General features: G+C 38.4%; 1 protein-coding gene across 4 annotated transcripts; it reads right to left on the bottom strand.

The window, feature by feature from the left end:
- Positions 1 to 1,231: 1,231 nt before the first annotated feature.
- Positions 1,232 to 24,381, bottom strand: satb1a (SATB homeobox 1a). Of its 4 annotated transcripts, none has more exons than XM_030146674.1 (11): positions 24,184 to 24,381; positions 20,187 to 20,416; positions 19,653 to 19,829; positions 19,441 to 19,567; positions 18,159 to 18,282; positions 16,917 to 17,028; positions 16,265 to 16,815; positions 12,015 to 12,212; positions 9,793 to 9,948; positions 5,599 to 5,802; positions 1,232 to 2,631 (listed from the first exon to the last, which is right to left on the bottom strand). In XM_030146674.1, exons 1-11 carry the CDS (start codon positions 24,264 to 24,266, stop codon positions 1,705 to 1,707), a joined length of 2,889 nt encoding a protein of 962 aa, XP_030002534.1. In that variant the 5' UTR covers positions 24,267 to 24,381; the 3' UTR covers positions 1,232 to 1,704. The 4 variants fall into 4 exon arrangements, with proteins under 4 accessions (XP_030002534.1, XP_030002535.1, XP_030002536.1 ...); XM_030146675.1 differs by lacking the exon at positions 24,184 to 24,381 and adding an exon at positions 21,304 to 22,065; XM_030146676.1 differs by lacking the exon at positions 24,184 to 24,381 and adding an exon at positions 21,380 to 22,065.
- Between the last annotated feature and the right edge of the window lie 887 nt (positions 24,382 to 25,268).

Raw genomic sequence — 25,268 nt, 5'->3', positions numbered from 1 at the left:
CTTTCAAGTTATGTACATATGTCAAAAAAAAAGACAAACAGGCTAAGTAAAGTCTGCTACTTAAAATTTAGTTTTCCTGAAAATTAAAGATGTAATTTTATGGTGGTCAGTAATTTTATACCTTTATCATACTCAAATCATAAAATGAAAATTTGAAACTTTAAATGAAATCTTACATTATCTGTCTTTGCTGTGCACAATAACTCATCCCATAAACAATTCAAGAGCCAATATATGTGTATAGCATGTACAGTTTTTCTTTCTTTTTTTGTTTGAGAAAAGATTATGTTGGCCAACAAGGGCCAAACACATTGCAACACCCCAATGCATCTCATTTAGAGAAAACAGCAGCAAGTACAGAAATGATGCAAATTCACAAACTCAAACACAAGTCTAAACGAGGTAAATGACAAAATGCGCTGCAAGACACAAAAACAAATTTTGCTCTGCAAATAGAGAAACGACGCAAAGCACAAAACGATTCAAACCAAGAAAACATCTGCAAATGAAAAACGCTGCATAACCAGTCACTACAACAGAAGTGCTCCAAACCTGTAGGGGGCGCTGTCAGCAGAACAGCTCAATGCAGAGACACACAGGATAGAGAGAGAGACAGAGAACAGCTGACAGTGTTTCAAACTACAGTGGGAACAAATTGAAGTTACTTGCAATGCATTTTTTCATTTGCACCCCGTTTCTCTTTCATACCTCATTTAGACTTGTGTTTGAGTTTATGAATTTTCATTGTTTCTGTACTTGCAGCTGTTTTCTCTTAACTGAGATGCATTGGGCCATTGTAATGTGTTTGGCCCTTGTCGGCCACCGTAAAAGATTTACAAATGCACGCATCAATAAAAATCCAGTATCTAAATAATGCTTTCAGTGGGTTTTAACAAAACATGATACTGTGAATAAAACCAAGAAGTACGAAAAAGGACAGATTTTTAGATTAGTCCATCCAGTTTTTTTTTTTTTTTTTAATCCATGCAGTAAAAAATGCTCTGGCTACAGTGTAATGGATAAAAGACTTCATTCAAAATGCTAAGTAGTCTTAATTCATCCATCAATGTTTTAAAATAATTTCACTTTTTGTCATATAATGTCATCATGTCAAAAAACATATAATGTGATCAACTTTAATCATTTGAGTGTAACACAAATAGAGTAAACGTGACATTTTACACAATATGACAATCACAGACGATATATGGAAGAATAACAGTGAGCAGTCTGCTTTTAAAATCTGATTTAAAACTCAACAAATTCATTAACAATAATAAATACAGAAACAATGGGCAAAAAAACAAAAAACGACAAACTGGCAGTGCCACTTTCTGCAAGGCATTTCTGGCATGAACATATCTCAAATTATAGATGAACTACAAATATGTAATTGAAGGTTTTTGTATTAGGCCCCATTCATCCAGACATTTGCGTGTCTACTCACAGAAATCAAGTACTAATATTATCTGTACATAAAATCACAGTTATTTTCTGTCTCAAGTCCATTAAGAACATCAAAGTTTAAGTATAAAGTAGGTCTTGAGTTATGAATCTTTCTGCAGTATTGCAAGTCTAGTCTTTCAACAGCATTAAGGGACAAAGACCAGTAGTAACATACTATCACAGTATGTAATATGATTGAGCTGGATGTGGATCAAGCATGCGGTTTTCGTGAAAATCCCCCCAGTGTGTGGGCCTGGTTTAGATGTAGCTCTCCTGCTCTTCTTTCAGAGGTTGAATGGTTTGAGTACCAACATCCAACTCCTTTAAAATGATCATTTCACTTGTGTCATCCTTCTGGATTTGCCTCTCTTCCTGTTTTTGCTCTGTTTCGGTATTCCCTTGTGGTCCACCACCTTCCTCCTCCTCCTCCTCGTCTTCCTCCTCTTCTTTATCCTCTGTAGTTCTCTCTACCTGGGACGTGTTTGTTTCTACATTTATGTGGCTGTGTTTTCGGGTCTGGCTGTGGTACCAATGCTTATCTTGCTCTTGTTTCTGTCCGTGGTCTTGACTGTTGAAGAAGCTGCGGATGATCTGTTTAGGTAGACCGAGCTGAGCCGACAGCGTGTAGATCGCCTCCTCGTCCGGGTTGAGGCCCACATCCTGGATGAAGCTCTGCAGGATTCCCATTGCTTCATGAGACACTTTTAAGCCCACACCCTGGACCCTTGGTCCACTTTCAGTTTCATTACCTACATCAGAAGGAACCCCAGCTCTAACTCTGTCCTCACCCTTTAAGCTGAACCTGTTCATGGAGAGCTTCTCCTTGACCCTGCATTCTTTTCTATCTTCACTGATCTCATTTATGCCTTCCTTACCCATATTTCCATTTCTTAGCTGCTCATCTTTTTCTGTGCCATTTATTCTTGCGGTGCAACCTTGGTCCTCTCCAAAGCTGGCCCTGTCTCCTCCTCCCCCTTCAAACCAATCCTTAGTGTCCTCTCTCTCACCGAGGCTACCTCTGCCCTGCAAACACACTCTCAAGTGTCCCCAGTTACCCCCAGCTTCACTGTCTGCTGGTGATGTGGCGCATGGTTGCCGTGGAGACAAGTGAGGTCCCGCCTCTGGCTGCGAAGTTTGGTGAGGTTGAAGGTGATGTGGCTGTGACAGTGGAGAGATTCGTTGGTACTGAAAAGTGAGCAAGAGGAAGAGATTAGAGGTAATTAGAGTAGGAAGCCACACGTGATCTGTTAGATATTTACATTTAGATATTGGAATGTCAGTATAGACTCATTAACATAATATTAATACCTTTTTCCACACAACGAAAACAGCAGGAAAATAACAGATCACACTCATGGATCATTGCCTAATGTGGTAATTGTCCTTTTTCTGGCGTCTATGGCATTTAGCTGCCATTACTGTAATGCATTTGAGTTGTACCTCTTGGAGACTGAATGATGCTCACTGAGATGGGACCTCTGTGGACATTCTGTAGGTACATGGTAAGATTTAGAATTCTGTTTATCTCAGAAATTAAAAATATATATACATTACAATTTTTGAATGTTGGATGGGGGAGTTATGGGGGTTAGGATGCAGGGTAAAGGTAAATCATAGGTCACTGTGGTATGGCCAAGAATGACAGGTGAGCCACCACTTTTCAATATTTGAAAATTTAAAATGTGCAAACTAGTTCAAGAAATGAGGCCATACTGGTCAGTGAAAGCCTTGTATACTGCACTGATTAGAATAACCCCCTTCTTTAAAGGTCCATTGTGTAAAAATAGGCGGGATGTGATTGCAGAAATGGCATTTAACAGTTATCATTATGCTTTCCTTGGTGAATGATTATGTGAAAATGGGATTTTTTTTGTTTGTTCAGTACCTTAGAAGGAGTTATTTAGATCTACAGAGGAAACAGGTCCTCTTTCAGAAAATCTGCCGTGTTTCTACAGTAGCTCAGGATGAAGTTCCACCTTTTCCATTCAAGTCTAGACCAGAGTTAATATCCCCCTCAGTTAAGAAGCCCCAAGTGGTTATAACAATCAGTGGATTTCTGCATTTTTTCCAGTCACCATAATGGAAGGTATGTCTGTTGGTGGGTGTCTTCATTTGATTGCTAATTGCAACTTCATCACCAGATGCCACTAAACTTCACACACTGAATACTTCCAGGAGTTTTTATGAGTATCTACACTGACTATATAGAATAGTAAATTAAAAAAAGTTTCATATAAATTCATATTATGTTCTATTTCAGAAATTCTTTAGATTAAGGTACATATATTCACCATTGACTAGATAGTTATTTGCATATATACAGGGTGGGGAAGCAAAATTTACAATGAATATTTAGTTGTTTTTTCTCACCAGGCACTACGTCAACTGTTTTGAAACCAAACATATATTGATGTCATAATCATACCTAACACTATTATCCATACCTTTTCAGAAACTTTTGCCCATATGAGTAATCAGGAAAGCAAACGTCAAAGAGTGTGTGATTTGCTGAATGCACTCGTCACACCAAAGGAGATTTCAAAAATAGTTGGAGTGTCCATAAAGACTGTTTATAATGGAAAGAAGAGAATGACTATGAGCAAAACTATCACGAGAAAGTCTGGAAGATACTATTAAAGAAGAATGGGAGAAGTTGTCACCCAAATATTTGAGGAACACTTGCGCAAGTTTCAGGAAGCGTGTGAAGGCAGTTATTGAGAAAGAAGGAGGACACATAATAAAAACATTTTCTATTATGTAAATTTTCTTGTGGCAAATAAATTCTCATGACTTTCAATAAACTAATTGGTCATACACTGTCTTTCAATCCCTGCCTCAAAATATTGTAAATTTTGCTTCCCCACCCTGTATTAGTAGGATGTTGATTCTTTGTTAGTCATTATAATGCATTTATCAGTGCCATAGTCTGCATGACCATATACTACAACTATTATTCTAATAAAGGGGTCATATTTTACTAAACCCACTTTTATTAGTCTTTGGTGCATTTATTTGTGTATTGGACCATAATAGTTCAAAAAGTTTGAATTTGAACCCTCCAGGTGCTGCAAAGTTATCTTTATATTCATTTTGGCAAAAACCGAGGAGATTTCTACAACCTGTTTTAATTCCTGCTTAATTTGTCACATTTTATAACTAATTACGTCAGGACATTTGCACATATAAGGTCAAGACTTCCGACGAGCATTTCTCCGAGTACGACAAAATTGTTTGTCAGCAGCAGCAGTTGTAGTCCATACTGAAAATATTTATTTATTTATTTATTTATTTATTTATTTATTTAACTTTTATTTAACCAGGAAGTCCCTCGAGATGAAATCTCTTTTTCAAGGGAGACCTGACTAAGAGGCACATCAGTACAATATGTCCAAACTTTGAGCCAGTTACCTAAAATGTTCAGTTGTTGGTTGTATGAACGAACACAAGTGGCTGAATGGGACAGAGAAGCACAGTCAACAACCTGAAGGGGGTGGGGCCTGAAGTGGCTCATTTGCATTTAAAGGGCCAGCGCTCAAAATGACCTTTCTGGTGTCATTACCCAGAAATAGGGTTGAAGATGGACCTGTGGAGTTGAATTAATGAAGAATTCAGACCCACGCAGAGCATTTACAGTTTATGTAGACCACAGGGAAATGTTTTAAAATGCATAATTCCATTTAAAAAAGGAAAATATCACTCATTTAACTAACATAGTATTAACCAAATTATTACCTATTGCTAGTAAATTATCAGGTGGTAGCACCACATGAATAGTCACTCTCTACTCTTAGTGCTTAATTAACATGATTTATTGTTCTAAAATGAGATATATAATGTAGACCTCACTTCATTCTCTGTCAGAAAAGTATAATTTGGGCTTAAATTCGAGTTGTGTTAAAAATTGTACTTTCATGTGTTATAATAGGCAGATTTGTAAAGACAATGTTTATTAAAGCACTTTATTAAGATGGACAATGACTCTCGTGGTGCTATTATCTTATGAGGCCCATACTGAGCAAAACAAATTAAGATCATACAATGATTTGCAACTAGACAATAGGAAAAATGTGTACAGTAATAATTTTTAAAACTGTTAATGCTTGTGTCCATGATGCCAGATTGTGTTTCAGTTCTTTTTTAAACCACTCTCACCAGCGTATTATCATTAGTGAACAGAGCCAGCCTCTCGGTGCAGTGCTGCTGTGCAGAGTTGTTGGTGCTTTCCTGTTCATAAATGGCGTCCCGTTCCGACTGGGGCAGGTTGAGGAACTGACGAATCGTGCACAGGTTCTCCCACAGAGTCCGGTTCTCTGGACTTGGATCTTCTTTCCAGTGCAGCAGCTCACACAGCCAGCCCTACAGGAGGAACGGAAACAAGGAGCTGACCGACTAAACCAGTGTGCAAGGCTCAGCAGGTAAAAAATAATCAGCCCTTCATCACAGGGTCAAGATCGATGTACTGTTATACTATATAAGTCTGTTACACAAGAAAAGACAGAATATAAACGTTGTGTGATGATCATTTATAATACTTGAGTCTCCTGATGCAGGCCCAGACTTTTTCAGCTTAAGTCTCAAAAGGTTAATGATGTGTCTACTCTGTTCCCTGGTTCACAAAATTACAGTTTACTGACTCTTAGATCATCAAAACAATACTGAATAAATTCACTTCGCTGGAATATCAGAACGTCAAACACAGATAGTAACATGATGCCAAAAGTTGCGAGTCCAGTGTCACCAGCTAACAGACAAACCAAATTAAATGTTAATGAGGAAAAAAAGGCGAAAAAAACATGGCTGACTTTTGTGCTGTTTCTTTTTTCCTCATTTTCTTCTTATTACATCATTTTGGTTGTGTTCATCTTGTTGCATATTTATATAATTTGAGGCTTTAACATAATTTTTGTCTCACTATATCTTCCTCTACATTTCACATCAAACATAAGTTTAGTAGAGGCAGGTTTAATGTCTTTTCTTATTTTCTGTACTTCAATTGGGGCGGCCATGGTTCAGGAGGTAGAGCGGATCATCCAATAGCTGAAGGGTTGGTGGTTCAAATCCTACTCTGTCCTAGTCTGTTTTGTTTCCTTGGGCACGACACTCACGCTGGTGTATGAATGTTTGGTGGCAGTCGTGAATTTGACGCTTCCAGCTGCGGATACATACACTACAAACAAAAAAACTGTAAAAGTTTCATTTTTTTGCCATTTGTAAATAAAACTATGTCTGATCATTTAAAAAATGTGTTTCAATTCACACACAAAAACATGAAAAGCGCTGTGCAAGAATCCCAACTGAAAAAAATAGCCCAAAAATTAAAAATATCCTTAACTTTTAGTGTGTAGTGTATGTAGTTTACCACCACCAGAGTGTGAATGAATAATGGATCAATAATGTAAAGTATACATTGGTTAGTTGGGTGTCTTGAAAAGCATTATAGAAATCTAATCCATTATTATTATTAATAAATATATGCAATGGTCATGTTTATTCATATATTTGATAGATGTATATAAATGCATCAGCGTGCTTATCTTTATATAGCAAAGTGTATCTGAGTACTCTCACTATTACTTTACTACTACTATACTACACTGCACTGCACTCTTGTCTCCAGGGGACCTCAGACTTATTTTGGTTTTCTTGGTCAGAAACAGCATTTAAAGAACTCAATTTAGCTTTTTTTTTTTTTTTTTTTTACAGAAATTATTATTCTTTTTATCAAGAATACAAAGACTGAAAAATGAAAATTGACAAAAATGAATAGTAGCCACTGGTGCCTGCTGTTTGATTGATGTGGAAAGAGACGCTGTTTATTTCTGTCATAATAGTAGTCCACTTTATTTCTGAAAGAAAGTTCAATAAAAATATATTTTCTGTTTTACAAAGGCAAGAGGGAAAATCAAGTCCTTTATAAATGTTGCATCTGCTGTTTCGGACCGGGGAAATGAAAATTACTTTTTCATATGCAAATTTGGAATTGAAAATCAAGAATCTCCGGCCAGGCAGTTCTATCTTTTTCCCTTTAATTTCTGTTCTGAGAACGTGGTCAGAAATACAGTACTTGATTTAGCTTTTATTCATCATTTTTCTTAAGTAAGAATCAGACATTGATAATAGGGTAATTTTACACATGATCCTTGGTGATGAAGATACGGAAATATTTTAGAGACCCACTGAGGTTTAACAAATCATGATTTCAAGAGAACTAATGTCTTATTGAAAGAAGACAAGCTTTTGTAAATATCACAGAAGTTGACCACATCTCAAATTTATTTGCCACTAGATGCAGTTTGACCTTACCTGCTTAACAGCGCATATGACCATTACAGATCTTGGAAGAAAAAAAAACTGGAAGTAAATGAAAAACAACAAAGTACCCATATATGTCATGTCATTTGTCATGTGCAGTGGTGTAGTCCAGCGTATACGGTGGTTTATGGAGTACACCTACTTATTTTTCAGTCAGCATTGGGTATACCCACTTCTAAATCCCCATCATTCAGTAGCATCAGTGAGTCAAATTGCCTGTGTTTTCCCTAGGATGGTGAAGCCATGACCCGCCCTACTCTGCCCCTAATTGGCTAGTACTCAGTGCCTTCACTGATTAGATTGGTTAATTTTAGGCATGTGGACTGATAAGCCAATCAGAGGCAGAGTAGGGCGGGTCATGCCAGGGAAAATATTGCTAACTAGCACCAGAACCAGGGCTCTGCTTAGCACTGTCCACCTCTGGAACCTGATTGGCCACCTCAAGTGCCAGTGCCACCCCAGTTGATTGACAGGTCACTGCAGGTCTCGTTGAAAGATGCGTGATTATTAGAAATGCGAATAGGAAAGGCAGAATAAACGTCTTTCAAATGAGTGGGGTAAAGTAAGCTGAGGTAAGTTTTAAGGTGGTTTCAGAATGAGTCACTGTTTTAAACTACTGGTTTTATGACTGTACATTTAGGAGAAGAGATTTTGTTGCCAATAGTTCAACTATATGAGTCGGCTAACCTTATGATGTTATCCTCTGTTTGCCTCATACTGAATACATTTACATTCATGCAGCTGCTTGTGTGACCAGTAATACCTACAGACTGCTCCTGACTGATCAAGTCAGGATAATTTTATAATGGTGAGCAAATATTACTGATGGGCTTTTGGATAAATTATATAGAGTAGTCTTATATGTCACTGTTTCTAAAACAGGGTGTTTTTCTAGACTAAAAAAAAGGGGGGGGGGATTTAGAGTATACCAACTTCTCCAGGGACCACTACACCACTGGTCACATGACTGTCCTGGCAAATTCACAAGATGGAAACTCAGAAAGAAATCTAATTTGGAGATTCAAGATTGTGAAATAGTGATGTCTGAGGTCTGAGATTGAAGGAGTCTACATCATGAGGAGGAAACTGAGGAACAGACTGAGGAACGTAAAGCCAAGCTAGTTTCAGATTCATGAACTGGAGAATGATTACGCGTGCAAGAAGGCTGATATGCACGCATGCACACACGCACCAACACATCTGTGTCAGCGCACATGTATATACACATGAACACACATACATTTGGCTGTATCCCAACCCTTGCACACAATGCCATCCAGATGCACAGCGCTGATAGAACAGAGAGATCCAGCCATGGTTCTGCCTGCCAAACAGCCGGGTAATACAGAGAAAGAGAGAGAGAGCGGTAAAGAGAACATGCAGAAAGTAAGGTAAAAAAATGGAGGCCAATGAAAAAGAAAAAGGGCCTCGGGGGTTTTAGACCACCTGTCTATACTGGCATGACCGCTGACTGACCTCTAAACATCCAAATGATGAGAAGAGAGAGCTAGGAAAAGAAAGAGAGAAAGGAAGAAAGATAGAAAGAAAGAAAATTGGAGATGTGCACAAGAGGAAGAGAAAATGAGACAGCTAAAATCCCCCATTCCATGAAAGGAAATTATCCTCAAAACAAAAGGCAATAACAAGCTTATGGGGCTGCCATAAAAATGAGAACAATAAACACTCAAATCATGCCCGTGTGTGTTTGTGCGTATATGCATGTTTAGTACAGTATCTCTACAGTGTGTGTCTGTGCACATGTTGTTGTATGGTGACTATTAAAGTGATAATTTAGGACACAATAGCTGCCTGATGCACTGATGATAGTCCTCTGCAGAGTACAGCTGCTGGTTGATTATCTGGGCTTTCCACACACACACATGCACACTAGCCATCCCAGCTTTAACCAAGGAGATAGATTTGCTAAATTTGAACAATCACTGAACAAGAAAACTGGGTGCGATATGTGGTATGCTTATGGTTGAATATCTTCATCAAATAGACTGTGAAAGCAAACAGAAGCAGATGTTGTACCTGGCTCTTGGAAACTGCCACTTTTGCAAACATGGCCTGGGACACCTTGGCCCGCTTCATCTCATGCTGAATCTCCTCATAGATCGCAGAGCTGACACTGAGGGCGCCGTTGTCCACCCTCAACATCCTGTCTCCTGTAACCGGAGACAATCTTGCCTAGAGAGAAAAAGACATAACTGTTGTTTATGTTTATCTGTGAAAGTCAGACTGCTTCTAGGCAGGAGAAACAGATGGTGAAGAAATGTAGCGGTCTACACCCATCACACATTTTTGAAAGCAATACCTTGATGTCTAAACAATGCCTTTTTTTAATACTTATTTCCCAATGAATCCATAAAGACCTACACATCCACTGGCAATCAAAACCATCTACTGACCTAAAACGTTTACTACCTTTTGATTCTCTAATCATGTCAATACATGCAAATAATTGGTGTAAAATGCAGTTTGTCATCTTTTCAAGGTCATCAGATATGACCCATTTGGATGTTCAGAGGCTCTGTAGTTACCGTGGAAACACCATCATCTTCTACAACATTGATTCACCAGTAAAACCCATGGAGTTGGATCAGTGACAGTGGATGGAGACACTTGTTTTTACATTTAATTATTGATATCTTTGCAGAAATAGTCACTTTTTCTTCATTTTTTTCTGTTTCTGGTCTAATTACCTTTAAATTTACTCTGAGCTTTAATGAACATCTACATGATCAGTCATTTAAATACAGGAAAAAACATGATTTACACTAAAAAATGCAAAATGCCGAGGATAATATAATAAATGGTGATAAATCACTTAAGAAAGGTTAAATAGAGGGAAAATTTCAAAAATAGCACTGGGTCTTTATGGGTTAAAAAAAAAAAAAATCAATACACATTGCAAAACTAATCTTCTTTTCCTTTCTATCTTATAACCTTTAAAACTATTCTAAGTTATAAAAGTGGTTCATTTAACATATTTTTGGTAAAAAACAGTAAAGAATCTACCTGGATTTCATGTTTTTTGTGTGATTTTAGCTTCATTGTGTTAATACTGCTTGTCAAGTGAAAAACAAACAAATTGTAAAGTCACACAGGTGAGCTTGTGCTGAAAAGTTTTATACCAAACAAGGCAAGATAAATAGTTTTTTAATGAAAAATGTAAAGGCAAAATCAAAAGTATTCAAAAACAGCCAAAATGCACTTAGACTCCTAAGGGTTAATCTGTTTTTCAATTGTTCAAGGCAGATCTACAACAGCTGTCCATTAACATAATACTATTACTAAAATATGCAGGCAACACACAATGTCCTGATGTATTCAAATTTATGATCAAACAATACAAAATAATACCGGGCAGGTATTAATAGTGTTTGAACAATCTGACTGGTGCCACTGGTGAAGTTCAGTACTCAGACCTATTTATGAGCAAATAAGACGAGAAAGTATGGGAAGGTGATATGGGCTGATTAACCGGCTGCTATGTTTTTCCCCTCAGAAACTACTGTTATTATGTCAGTCCTTAAAAACATCTAAAAATATCTAATATCTGTACAAAAAAGTGCAAAGAGCCGACAGCTTAGCTTCTCCTTAACACACAAATACTGCAACTTCTGTATCGGTTGGTGTGTGTCTTCACTACAAGAAGCAATGAATGTGGTGAATTGAACTGGGAGGGGAATCCATTTAGAGCACCAGCATGTATTGATAAAAATATTGATATGTGGCATCATTATATCAATAATGTATCAAGAGCGAGTAATTTGATACAATCCTGTATTGGTACACTGTAAGAGCGGACGTCAAATGTACAGTACTTAATCAATTAGAATGCACTTAAAAATATAAGTTTGATGATATTACTAGACAATATTAAATATCGTCAACTCATTTGTAGATATAGTTGAATGTGTGAATAAATTTAAGTTAAATGAATTTACTTATGACCACATCTCTTTTTCTTTTGACCACATAAATTGTCTACCAGTCTGAGTGTTTTTGGTCAAAGAGTAGCTGCTATAGGAGTTTCGGTTCGATCATACTTCAAAAAGTTCTAAGCACCTGTCGGCTATCAACGATTGTTTGTTTTAACCATGAGAGTACGGTGGCCGACAAGGGCCAAATATATTGCAACGGCCCAACAAATAACCCCTCAGTGCAGTTAATGGTAGCCTCTTCCACTTTTCTCCGCCAGTGCTCTTTTCTTTTCATCACGTTTCACATTCCTCTTGCTGCTGACTGACCTGGGTTGATCTCGGTGGCGTGTTGCTGCAGTTGGGTGTGAATCCCGTCAGGCTCCGTTCTTTCTCTTCCTGGTAGATGCGTTCTCTCTCAGCCTCAGGCAGCTGCAGAAAGCCGTACATGGCTCGCAGGTTGACCAGCAGAGACTGAGAGGCGTGCTTAGGGTCTTCTTCCTTACGCAGGATCTCAGAGAGAAGACCCTGGAAAACGTAGAAGTGGAGCATTGAAAATCAGTCCAAATTTTCAGACGCACATTCTTTTTTTAGATGCTTTAATCACAGTTTAAGAGGGTAGATGTTCCATTTTGAGGTCTTCTAAATAAACCATGTTTTGGCATCATGAACTTCAACAGCAAATAGGTGCCTTGACAAGCTCCAGCTATAGATGTGGAGCCAGATTCCAGTCAGTGCTAAGTATGCGACTGCCTGTAGAGCTCGCTTTATTCTGAGTGTATCTGTCTTTGCTGGAAAGTCCTCAAACATCACATGCAGATTGGAGCTTCCTTCCTGAAAAGAAATCAGATTTGACGCTGGCTCAGAAATGGTAGATGAAGAAAGCAAAGTTCTTATTCAAATCAGGGATCATCTGCAGATCCACCCAACAAACGTTGCCTTCCAAACAGGGCAAGTCTTAACGTGAATCTCTAAATGACAAATGCTTCTCTCGCATCTAGATGGCATCTTGGCATCGTGCCCAGCTTATATGGCTGGCACCAGAGCACCTTGGACTTAGTAATGGGGAAACATGGGGGTGGATAATAACTAGCTCTGCTTATTGTGATGAAAATGATAATAGCGGTAATAATAATATTAACAATGGGCTGAGCCTGTCCTCTGAGCACCATATCTGGGGGTGTAGTAGTGAATGGAAGATGATGGACACAGGCTGTAGAGCAGTGTGATGCTGGCAGTAATGGTAGAATACAAAATTAAGGAAACCAACAGTGAGCGAGAGGGGAAGACTTTAAAAAAAAAAATGACAAAGAGAGGTAGAGATTATTGGAAGGCTGGCACAATGAAAGGTGGTGAGATAGAGGGATAGTGAGATAGAGAAAGAGGTAGAGAAGGAGACAGCATTTCTCTAAGGGGATGTGATTAGTTTGCCCAGCAGCTGCTTCGGTGCTGGCACCAGCTTTGTGCTGCAGAGAGTTGGCACAAACACACACATACACACATGCACAGTGGGAGGGGGGACTGCGGCAAAGGCCATGCCAATGTGCCAACCACCAAACACACTCACAACACCCTTACCTTCTACCATCTCACATCAGAATCTTCCAAAAGATAACCGCACTTCGATGCAGCCTACTAGATATCAAGTGATAGATCCGGTTGGTGGAACTTGGCTCCAATAGCGGGTGAGGACTGTGGAGACTCCACCAGTCATGAGGGTATATTCAAAATAGAGATCAACCAGTGGTGTTTTTTAAATGTAGGCGGGTAGACACTAAGGATGTTTTGGAGCAAGGTGAAATCTAGAGAATCAGTTGGCCCTCACCCCTAAAGATTTTACACTAAGAATGCATTAAACATGTCTGAGGTTTATTTGTTGAACTGTATTAAACTGAACATTTAAGTAAATAAATTAAAATCTATGAACATCAAACTCAAAATAATTTATCAGTAAAGTGAATGTCAAACCAGCCATAAAAACCTAAGTGGGAGTGAGCTTTGTCTTTTGAGTTTAGAAGCCTCAAATTATCCATTCCTGTTATGGTACCATCACTATTTGCACAGCATCTTATCAGCATCAAAGTATAAAGTCTGTTAGAGGGCCATGCACATACTCATAGAATGGGAGTTACATTCAACAAACGCTATTTTTACATCAAGCTAATGTCACTAGGGGTATTGCAGTGAACAAAACAGTGAAAAAATGACTTCAAGTGAAATAAAAACTTTTCAGAAACATGCAAAATAAATAAAAACTACAATGATAGATTGAGCTTAAAAACAAAATAAAATTAGATTGATTACATTCATCATGTCTTCCATTCCAAAGGTTAGTAAGAGGTTTTCTTGTGATCAGACAAGTAGAGTTGAGGAAAGATGTTTTAGCTGCAGACGGTTTTAGCTGTAGCTTCAACCTTCATCAGAGCTATCAAACGCTTCCTGGTGTGACGTGTCTACTGGTCTGATCACAAGAAAACCTCTAACGGACAAAATAAAATTACTGGTAAAATAAGCTTCATTTCACGTTCAGTGGTTTTGTAAAGTCATATTTGATGCTGTGCATTATTTCATCCTACCTTTTACAACTATGTAAAAGATTTCCTGTTAATGCCTGAAAAACTGTAAAAAAAAAAAAAAAAAAAAACTAAACTAATACTAGTCAATTGAAAATAAAAGGATAATTATATATATATATATATATATATATATATATATATATATATATATATATATATATATGTATATATATATATATATATGTATATATATATATATATGTATATATATATATATATATATATATATATATATATATATATATATATATATATATATGTATGAATGTTAACTTTACAGACAACTTTACAGAGCATCATTATCAATCTACAAAGTTTATATAGTAAGGACATGGCTTTTGCATTAGACTTGTTAGTTATTTGAAGATAATATATAATATCATTTGCTGCAGTGAACATGTCTCTATTGCAAGCGTGCTCATCATTTGACTAAATGGAATTATGCATTTTCAAACATTTCCCTGTGGTCTACATAAACTGTAAATGCTTTGCTTGGGTCTGAATTCTTCATTAATTCAACTCCACAGGTCCATCCTCAACTCTATTTCTGCGTAATGACACCAGAAAGGTCGTTTTCAGTACTGGCCCTTTAAATGCAAATGAGCTGCCTCACACCCCACCCCTTCCAGGTTGTTGGCTGTGCTACTCTGCCCTGTTCAACCAACAACTGAACATTTTAGGTAATCGGCTTCAACTTTAGACATGTTTTCAGTTTTTACTACAACCACTTCTGCTGATAAACAATTACAGTGTCCTCAGTGAAATGTTCGTCAGAAGTCTTGCCCTTATATGTGCAAATGTTGCAACTAGTTATAGACGTTATAAATTAATCAGGAATTAAAAAAGGTTGTAGAAATCCACTCGATTTTTGCCAAAATGAATATAAAGATAGCTTTGCAGCACCTGGAGGGTTCAAATTCAAACTTTTTGAACTATTAGGGTCCAAATATACAAACAAATGAACCAAAGACTAATAAAAGTGGTTTTAACAAAATATGACCCCTTTGAGCATTTACTACTTTCACCATTAGGTTCAGTTCAGTAATTACCCTGTCTTTAATAAAGTTTGCTCATTTCACATACGGGTGATTTTTTGTCCCTTTGCACAATAACAGGGGATCTGTGGATCATTTGCCTATCAGGTTTTCCTGCTCTAAACTGTTGATGTTACCTATCAGTCTATTTCTATCCTCTATGACAGGGGTCTAAGACTCATTTTCTTTCAGGGGCCACATTCAACCCAATTCGATCTCCAGTGGGCCAGAGCAGTAAAATAATAGCATAATAACCAATAAATAATGACAACTCCAAATTTTTGTCTTTGTTTTAGTGCAAAAAAACCCCCATTGACTTATGAAAATACTTACTTTTATAAACTATCCAAACAAAAAACATGTGAATAACCTGAAAAAACAGAAATTTCTTAAGAAAAATAAGTGCAATTTTAACAATATTCTGCCTCAACTTATCATTTATACATGTGCATTATGGATCGGATCTACAAAGACACTAAACACTTAGTAACAGGCAACAAATTGTTAAAATTGTGCTTAATTTTCTTTAGACATTTCAGTTTATTCACATTTTATTGTTACAGGTTAGTTTGTACATGTAAATATTTTCATAATTTAATGTTATTTTTTACACTAAAACAAAGACAAAAATTTGAAGTTGTCGTTATTTATACGCATAATGTAATGTTATTTAATGTAAGAATGTTATTTTTTTCACATCAAACCAAGAAGAAAAAATGGAGTCATTATTTTTTGTAGGTTATTATGCTATTATTTTACTTGAGATCAAATTAGTCTGTATGTGGAACCTGAACTAAAATGAGTTTGACAGCCTTGACTGTGGAATTTTTGCCCTTTGCAAATTCATTCCACGGGCCGGACTGGAACCTTTGGTGGGCCACATTTGGCCCCCAGGCCACATGTTTGAGACCCCTGCTCTGTGGGATGTTTCAGAACTTTAAAATTTCTGAATACCCGACCTTTTCCATACCTGAGTCCTGTTGAAGGCCACACGAGCAAAGATGGCTTGGGAGATTCCGGCTCTCTTCAGTTCCTCCCTCACACACTGGTAGATATCACTTGGCACATCTGTGGGACCCACAAACGACACCGACCCTGTCTGGCTTTGTGCCATAGCTGAGATGCCTCCCACTGGGCCACACTGGGCCTGCTGCGGCCCTTGGGGCACCTCAGACACCTTGGGGAACACCTTAGCAGGAGGCCTCCCCACAGGCGGGTGGTTGAGATACTGCTGTGGGGATGGAGGGAGGAACTGGCCAGCTAGCATGTGGCTAACAAAAGACTGCTGGTTCAGAAACTGGGCCATAACCAGCTGCTGGCTGACCATCTGGGGGTTGAGTGGTTGGGTTACCATCCCCGACGGACGGAGAGCGAGGGAAGAACGACTGCAGATACTGGCTACTCCTCCACGGGGAAACACAAGGGTGGAGGTCTGCTCAGTTGGGCTACTTGTGATTGGCTGCTGGGTGAGAGGAACGTGTGAGGAATGGTCAGAGAAGCTGTCGATATCTGACAGAGAGGCTGAGGAGAAGAAGAACCAAACATGCACAATTACTAACAGACCCAACTCTGTCATTTATTAGGCATACAAATTGTTTGAAGGCTCGATTAAAATCTTTTACCCTTGAAGAATTTGGTCTTTTTGAAGTGCTTGTACCACCGACCAAACTCATGACACTTGGCAGCTGAGACATTTGCATAGTAAGTGCTATTTACAATAGATGATATCATACTCTGAAACAGAAGGGAAAAGACAATAGAAATTCATTACATTTTCCAAGCTCCTGCTATGGGCGGCCTGGGTGTCTCAGCTGTTCACACATCTGATATTAATGAACTCAGATCTGTGTTATTAAAAAGACCCCCAGGTAAATAGGATAATAAAGACAGATGAGTGTGTCAGTGTGTGAGCCATGTGCGTATGTGTACAGTGTGTGTGTGTGTGTGTGTGTGTGTGTGTGTAATCAAACAAAACACTAGAGGTCATCAGAGACTATGCCTCTCTGCTCTCTCTCACTGTAACACACACACACATACACTCACACATACACACCGTTTTTCCCTCAAGACCATCCTGTGCAATCTTTACATCTGATTACACCTTTCATCTTCTCATATTTATTTTAATCTGCTTCTCGCAAACAAGAGACTGGGTAAAGGGAGTGATAGAAGAGAGACAGAGAGAGATGGGGGAGGGAAGATTGGCTCGTATCAGATCTTAAAACTGCAGAGAGGAGGATTCTGAAGAAGAGAGAGATAGTGAGTAATTTCTCATTATCAAACTGTAGATGTCCTACGCCCCCTCAGGCAAAATAACAGATAGACTAAGTTGATAATGTTAAATATTCATAGCACCCATTTCCAAATCGTGTATGATTAATGTGAAATTATTTGTACGCTTGTGTCTGTATGTGCTTAATAAAACCCAGGTTCAAAGGAGATGTCAGACAAAGATTATATTGTGAATTATTGCTGAATCAGTCAAGAGTACGGGAAAAAAGCTAAATACCACAGGAGGACAGTGATGGACAGAGTGAATGAGAATTAGATAGAGTGACGGACAGCCAGGTTGGCAGGAAAGATAGGCAGCAGCTGAGGGAGTAAGGCTTTTTAAGTGATAACAATCGCTTGTTATCTTTTCTCTTGCGTGCTCTACCCCCGTACTTTATCTACCTTTGCATCTGGACTTCCTGCTTACGTATGAGACCACACGCTTCTCTGAATCATGCACCCACACATACCCACACTTGTGCAGGGCATAAAAGGATAAAAATATTTACATACAGTTTTCAACTTCAGTCCCATTCCTCTTATTCTTGGTTGTTTGTGTGCATATTCTACATTGGAGTGTGTTTGTTGTGCACCTGTGAAAGCGGACACTCCTTGGCCAGGGAGCTCTGGTTCATTTCCTTGAGAAGCTCCTTTAGTGCATTTCTCACTGTGGAGTGACTCCACTGCTCAGCTGGCAGGTCCTCCAATTTAGGACAACTAGTGCAATAGGAAGTAGGGACAAGTGTTAGGGATAATTCATAATTTTAATAAACATTTTTATATTAATCTACATGATCTTAAAGCTGCAAGAGCCATAATTAGTCTGGAAAAAATGCCAAAATTGGAAGAAATGTACTGATCTTCTGCAGCTCTCTCCTCTCAGTCCAAATCAGAAGACTAAATATGAATACAGATGAACCTGACTGTTTCAGTGTCCCCAGTGATGAAAAAAAACCAAACTATGAAACACTGCAGCTTTAAGACAAAATGTGATTTATCTGTATGCTGTAAATGTGTAAGAACAGTAAACGGTACACTTTAAATGGACACAGCCTGTGCAAAGGTGTCAATGTGCATTATGTGTTATATTTTACAACAAGAGAATAGAAGGTAAGTATTTTTACTGTAGCATTTAAAACATATCCTGGAAACATATCACTGCTTATATCTGTCTATGTTATGCACTGCCCTTGTCATCATGCACTGAGTGGTAAACAGGATGCGTATATCAAAGCTGCAATCACGTTCAGATTACCATTCACCTAAAGGATGCACGCTTAGTACACCAGGATACACACTCTTACAAAAAACTCAAAATAACTCTTGCAAACATAGACCCACAGGTACACGCTGTAAAAAGTGTAACTGAAGTTGTACTGTATGAGAAAACTAAAGACTTGTGTCTTCTTTGTTGATTTAAATGTCTTATCTATAAGTTTGCTGATTATTCCAATGGGACCTAAAGACCAGTATGTAAAACAGCTGAGGAACTGATGCTCAAAACATAGACGGGCTGTTCCTTCTTATTTATTTATTTATTTATTCATTCATTCATTTATTAATCTGGCAGCTAATGTTGAATGTTTACTACAATTAAAACACTATATTGCATTATAGCATTCATTTAAATGTTATAACCAAGTGCTAAAAGTAGATGCACTAGTTGTCGGTATCTTCGGTGAGGCTTAGGGAAGTCTTCAGTCATTCTTATGCTAAAACAACTTCTGCAGTAATTTACAGTTTGTGTTCTTTTCTATTGTAAAATATAATGAAACAAAAGTCCAGCTCAATTATCATGGTTGTGGAACGTGACCAAGGCACACCTTACTTACTAATAACAAATAATTCAACCCCAGTCTGACTGCATAGTTTTACCTGTGCAGTTGTATTTTTAGAGTGATTACATGGTATATGTCCTGCAGCATGTCAGCTACTGTGGCGTCAGGAGCATCTGTAACACAGGACAGAGGTACGGGGTTCCACCTGCCCACCTGGATCAGACCTGGACACAAACACAAATAAAGTGATCAGTAAGTTGGACGTTGCCTTTTTGTTTCGTTGAATGGATGCCTGTGTGTGTTGTGTACCTTTGGCCTGTGCAGCAGAACTGTGAGAATACCCCAGGGTCAGCAGGGCCATCTCTATCAGCTGGTTGAAGAGCAGATCTCGCTTGATCAACACAAACTCTGCATGGTCCTCTCGCCGGACTCCCTCCAGAGGGCTCTCCCTGTGCTCCACCACACAGAACACTGGCAGCAGGCTCCCTGAGGTCAAGGACAGCAGTCATTACACATAGAATTGTGAATTTAGAGTTGGATGAGAGTAGTTGAATAATTTTAAGGCTGCACTTACAGAAAAAAAATCACGTTTGCTGTGGAACTGGATTAGTGTCATGCTGCTGTTACACTGGGATAAATAAAGTACATCTATCTATCTATCTATCTATCTATCTATCTATCTATCTATCTATCTATCTATCTATCTATCTATCTATCTATCTATCTATCTATCTATCTATCCGTATATAGCACTTTGTCAGGGAGAGTTTATCAGTGTGTAAAAATGATTTCTAATTTCTTCATCAAACCATATATTTCTGTATTGTAATATTGCCAGTGTACCTCTGCTGTGCCAGCTCTTGCTCTGTGGCCTCACTGTGGGGGGTTTCTGCACCAGGCAGGTTTTTTTGGCCCCCGGACTCCCTTGTTTGCTTCTCTCCTGGGCTGAGGGTCCCGCGCCGTCTTGTTCCAGACGAGCCAGCTTGGCAGGAGGGGGTCTGGGTTCTACAAGTGGATCGCTGCCCTCAGTTTTCTTGGTTCCATTGCACAGTGGGTCCATCTGTGGTTTTACACTGACACACAAACACAGGCTTAAGAATGCAAGAGTCTGGGAGGCACGTAGCGTACCCTGACTGTCTGGAGCTTATGTCAGTGAGGATCAGTGTGGTTATGGTGACTACTGGTTAATCATTTTAACCTAAAAACCCTTTGATTTTTTTTCTACATTTAACCTTTCCTACGTGATTTTATTCTAACACTATCCTTTACAATTTGCATTTTTCAGTGAAAATGAGGTATTTTCCTATGTTTCATTCACTGATCACGTAGATATTCACAAAACTCAAAGGTTATTACATGAAAGCTGAAGAAAAAGTGACTTTTTAGCAAAATACACCATTAACTGTTTGTAAAAACAAATGCCTCCAACCACTGTAATTTATCAAACTGTATGGATTTTACTGGTGAATCAATGTTGCAGAAGACAACATGTGTTCCCTATGGAGTCTGAATGTCCAATGGGTCATATGTGATGGCAATGAAAAACTTAGAAAGTGCATTGATGGGATTGATTGGATTATTGGTTCCAAAGTTATTAAGCATTTTAGATCAGTGGATCTATCTGCACTCTTCTCTTTTACTTTGTTTTAATTGATTATTATTTATGTTTTATTATGTTTTAATTGTAATTGTGTGTTTTTAACCTGTCTCTTTTCCATTTTTGTAAAGCACTGTGAATTGCCCTGTGTATGAATTGTGCTATACAAATACATCTGCCTTGCTTTGCCTTTTGGTTGCTGGGAGCTGTTTATGACTTTGAGATTTCAATCTAATTATATGACAAAATATATAATATTACTATAGAATATTACTTTTTAAGTAACTTTGGCGAGTTCTTTTGTAGTTTTCCCCTAAAAATGTGTTGTTTTTCATGCGACTCCAGTAATTAACATCTAAATACCTTGTTAGGGCAAAAGCGTGTGGGGGTGCTCCAGGATCAGTCAAAAAAATACAAAAAATACAGATCATGCACGTACAGGACCAACCCGGATCTGAAGGATATCTGGATCAGAATCAGAATTTGGGGATGACCTTCACGGCAGTCCAACGACAAGGAGGATAACCCTCTAAATCCAATGCCAGTCCGGTGAATGGCACGGTGCAGTTTCCCATAATAAAGCAGCCGTCATTTCCACGCGCGCTACTGTACACGATAGTGATTCAGTTCATCTACAGTAAATGCGCGCTAATGGTCCCACGTCCGATTTCGCTGAAGTTTGATTGAGGTGAAACCAAACTGTTGTGCATGTCCCACCTGCCATCACACATCTACATCCCATTCCTGTAGACATCGGCTGGATCCATCTGTTGTGCTTTCATCCATTGAAATCTCCACAGGCGGAAAAAAAAACACAATTATTTTCTCGGATGGCGGTGTGTGTCCATGCGTCTTTTTCTTTTTCTTTTTTTTTTTTTTTTTTTTAAATCAACACTATCCGTTTATAATCGACTTATTTTGGGGTTGACTAGTCTAACCCCCGTGCGTCGTCCTTACCCGGTCCGCCGATCGCGCGTCGTTTTCGGTTATAATTTGGCTTTGGCGCAAGTTCGCAGCGACCCCCCCTTCATCCAGAGCACCGGGACGCGCTGTTACTGTGGATCGAGCTGTGGTGAGGACAATACACGGCTTGGAGCTCCTGGAGAACATTCCCTATCACATATGGCTATAACACTGACTCTGGGACAGCAGTTGTTGGTTACACTTCAGAGCCCTGTGCGCACGCAGAGAGAGGAGAGAGAGAGAGCGAGAGAGAGAGCGAGAGAGAGAGAGAGAGAGAGAGAGAGAGAGACGCACACACTCACATATACACACACTCACATACACACACACACATACACACAGACTCATAAATACACCGACCCAGCTGCATTAGCATATGGTGTAATAATGAATTCACTAGCGCGCTCGGTAAATGTATTAAATGTGACAATTGCGCATAAATCTATTTATTATTTTCTGCCGCATGCTGTGCACGCACTTATTATTGTCTTTAGGGTATTGGCGCTCTCCATGGTAACAAAGTGGAGCAGGACAAGGTGGAACTGGCTGGCTCATGTTAACTTTTCGACACTGATGTTCTGTTGTTATGAGTAGATCCTAGACTGATGCTCAAAGGCACATACACCTTTACCTGATGCCTTGTTATCATTTAAACTGGATCTACTGTATGTGGCAGTCTGCAAAAATACTCGATATATCACTTAAAACCTCAAAATTGCAAATACAAATGCAAATTTACAGTAAAATCATCACTATTCTTTTGTATTAACCCTTTCATGCATCCTGGTCACTACAGTGGACAGTTATTCTCCAACTGTTGTTTTGTATATATTCATGGGATTGGTTGTTTTAGTTCCATATCAGCCAACACAGTGGATGCTTATGCATCATCCCATACACTGACATTCATACCATTACTGTAACTTTATGTTCATGATAAACCTGATCTGCAGTAACATGATTGAGTGTAAATCAATTGCTAATTGTTATAAGACTGTAATTAACATTTTTCTTCAACAAAAAGATTTTTTTAGTATTATCTCCATGAAGTAAGAACTAGTATTAGAGTATGATAAAAGGTGAGAAAACATCAGATTAGCTGCATCAAAAATGCTTTTTTTCCATAGTTTTCACACAGTATATCACTTTCTGATATTGGATTTTAAATACATGTTTCTTTGCTTTAAAAACTAAACACATGGTTTCCAAATGAGTGGACATTTTTGTAACTCCATGAAAAATAGGTTAATTGGGGGAAAAAAATCAATCTCATTGTTTTTTTCATGCCTAAAGAGGGATCAAAACACTCAGGAAAAAAAAAAAAATCTTGACTGAGATTCTCATATTTCATGCATCAAAGGGTTGATATCATATTCTGTAGTTGAAGCCACTGTTTTGCTGTTCTCTACCATTTTTTTAAATCAACTTTTATCATTTTATCATATTTCGTACTCATTGTCATTATGTCTGTATATTATCAAAGATGTGAATCTCTATGTTGAAGATGACCCTCATAGGAAAGCAAACACAGGGTCCAAAGTCCTGCTTGGAAGTACTCAGAGGGACTCAGTTTCAGAGCCCCCTGGTGGGAAAAAGACATAACTGTAGCCACACGCTGATTTATATTCATTATGGAAATTAAAAATGAACAAAGTGTATAAAAAAAAGATAAACTGCAACCTAAAAGATTATGATACTACAGTGATTTGATTTCCACTCTCTGTAAATTTACTGACAAAGCTGCAGCAAGTGTTGTACAGATACAGATACAGATACGGATATGGATACAGATGCAGATGCAGATGAACTTTATTGATCCTGATGTGGAAATTCACTGGTAAGTATTTTGTCATTATTTTAAAGGAAGACAGTAAAGAAATACATTAACAAACTGTAAAAAAAAAAAGAAAAAAAAAAAAAGGTGGAAGTGAAGCTGCTGCCACTTCATTATTGCAAATTAGCATAATATAAACTGGTATAACATCATATTGTATACATTCTGTAGTGCAAAGTGTACAAAGTATCATATATTACACCTATATGGTCATGGTAAACCCTACTTTATTATACAATCCTACTGGTTGACACAATATTCTGTCACCTGCCCTATGCACACACTGCCTTTATATTATTTACTATTTGCGAATCACATATCACTTTAAATATACTTATGACCATATAACTTAAAACTACGTAACAGAATACTTATGTAGGATCAACAGAAGTACCGAAGGCTAAAACAACAAACAGTAGTAGAGACATTTTTAAACATTACTATACCTCAAAGTTTTCATGTAGCTGAGATATTCAGTTTCAGCTCGTCCTGGGAAGTTGCAACCAAATCCTACCAGACCTTCTTCCATGTAGTCAAAGTAGAGGAGAGGAGGAGAAACACTTTAACTGTGGAGCCGTGATCCTTTAACGGTGCTTGAAATCTCTGTGAAGATGTCACAGACCAAAGAGTGATGTGTGTAAGACTGATGTGTGTATTTGTGCATGAGATGTGGGGAGAGAGAGAGAGAGAGAGAGAGAGAGAGAGAGAGAGAGAGAGAGGGAGGAAAAGTGAGAGATCCTTAACACTGGCAGATAAGATTCAAAGACTTGCCCTACGAAATGTAACACCAGTGTGCTTACAGGTCTGCTTTTTTTTCTGAGTAAGAATGGGCACATAGATAGGCTGATGTTGTGCAATGAGAGCGTATGTTTGAGGAGAGAGAGCGTGCTCTACTACTTTTGACTAATTAAACAAAGTGAATTAGCTATCTCCCCAGCCAGAACGAGTCATGGCTGGTTACACATCATTCATCGTGACTAATTCAGAGAGAGAGATGTCACTCAATTTAAGTGGAAATGTGTGTGTGTGTGTGTGTGTGTGTGTGTGTGTATTTGCCACTGCACTTGTACATCTGAGTAAGCCATAAGTTCACTGTTCTTTGTTCATTTGCATGTGTTTTTAGTGCTGATCTGCGATTAATAATATGTGCATGTGCCTTTAAGTATTTACACTTTTTGCATTTCACTTACTGTGCCCCCCTCTACTTGTATTTTATCACTAGCTTGATACCTTGTCAATGAGGCTGGCATGCTAAATGATAATTAAGACCATTACACGCTCACAGAGCATGCTACCAGTGCAGCACACGGCTCCCTCAATCGCAGCTTCATCTCAGGGGACACCCTACTACTCACACAGTCGTGTATCTCTCCAAATTAGGTTAGATTTTCATTCCACCCCATTCACCATGGATGTGATGTGGTTATTATAAACTCATGATATGGTTAGTGAGCCTGCTGACATTAGATGGGTGGAGGCATCATGCTAGCGCATTAAAGGGAAAATGGATTGCCAACATCACTTTCTGTTT

Source organism: Sphaeramia orbicularis, chromosome 11 (genome assembly GCF_902148855.1).
Source record: "Sphaeramia orbicularis chromosome 11, fSphaOr1.1, whole genome shotgun sequence".
In the NCBI taxonomy this organism is placed as follows: domain Eukaryota; kingdom Metazoa; phylum Chordata; class Actinopteri; order Kurtiformes; family Apogonidae; genus Sphaeramia; species Sphaeramia orbicularis.
Note: the sequence above shows the minus strand (reverse complement) of the source record. Positions and strands in the feature narration are given on the sequence as shown.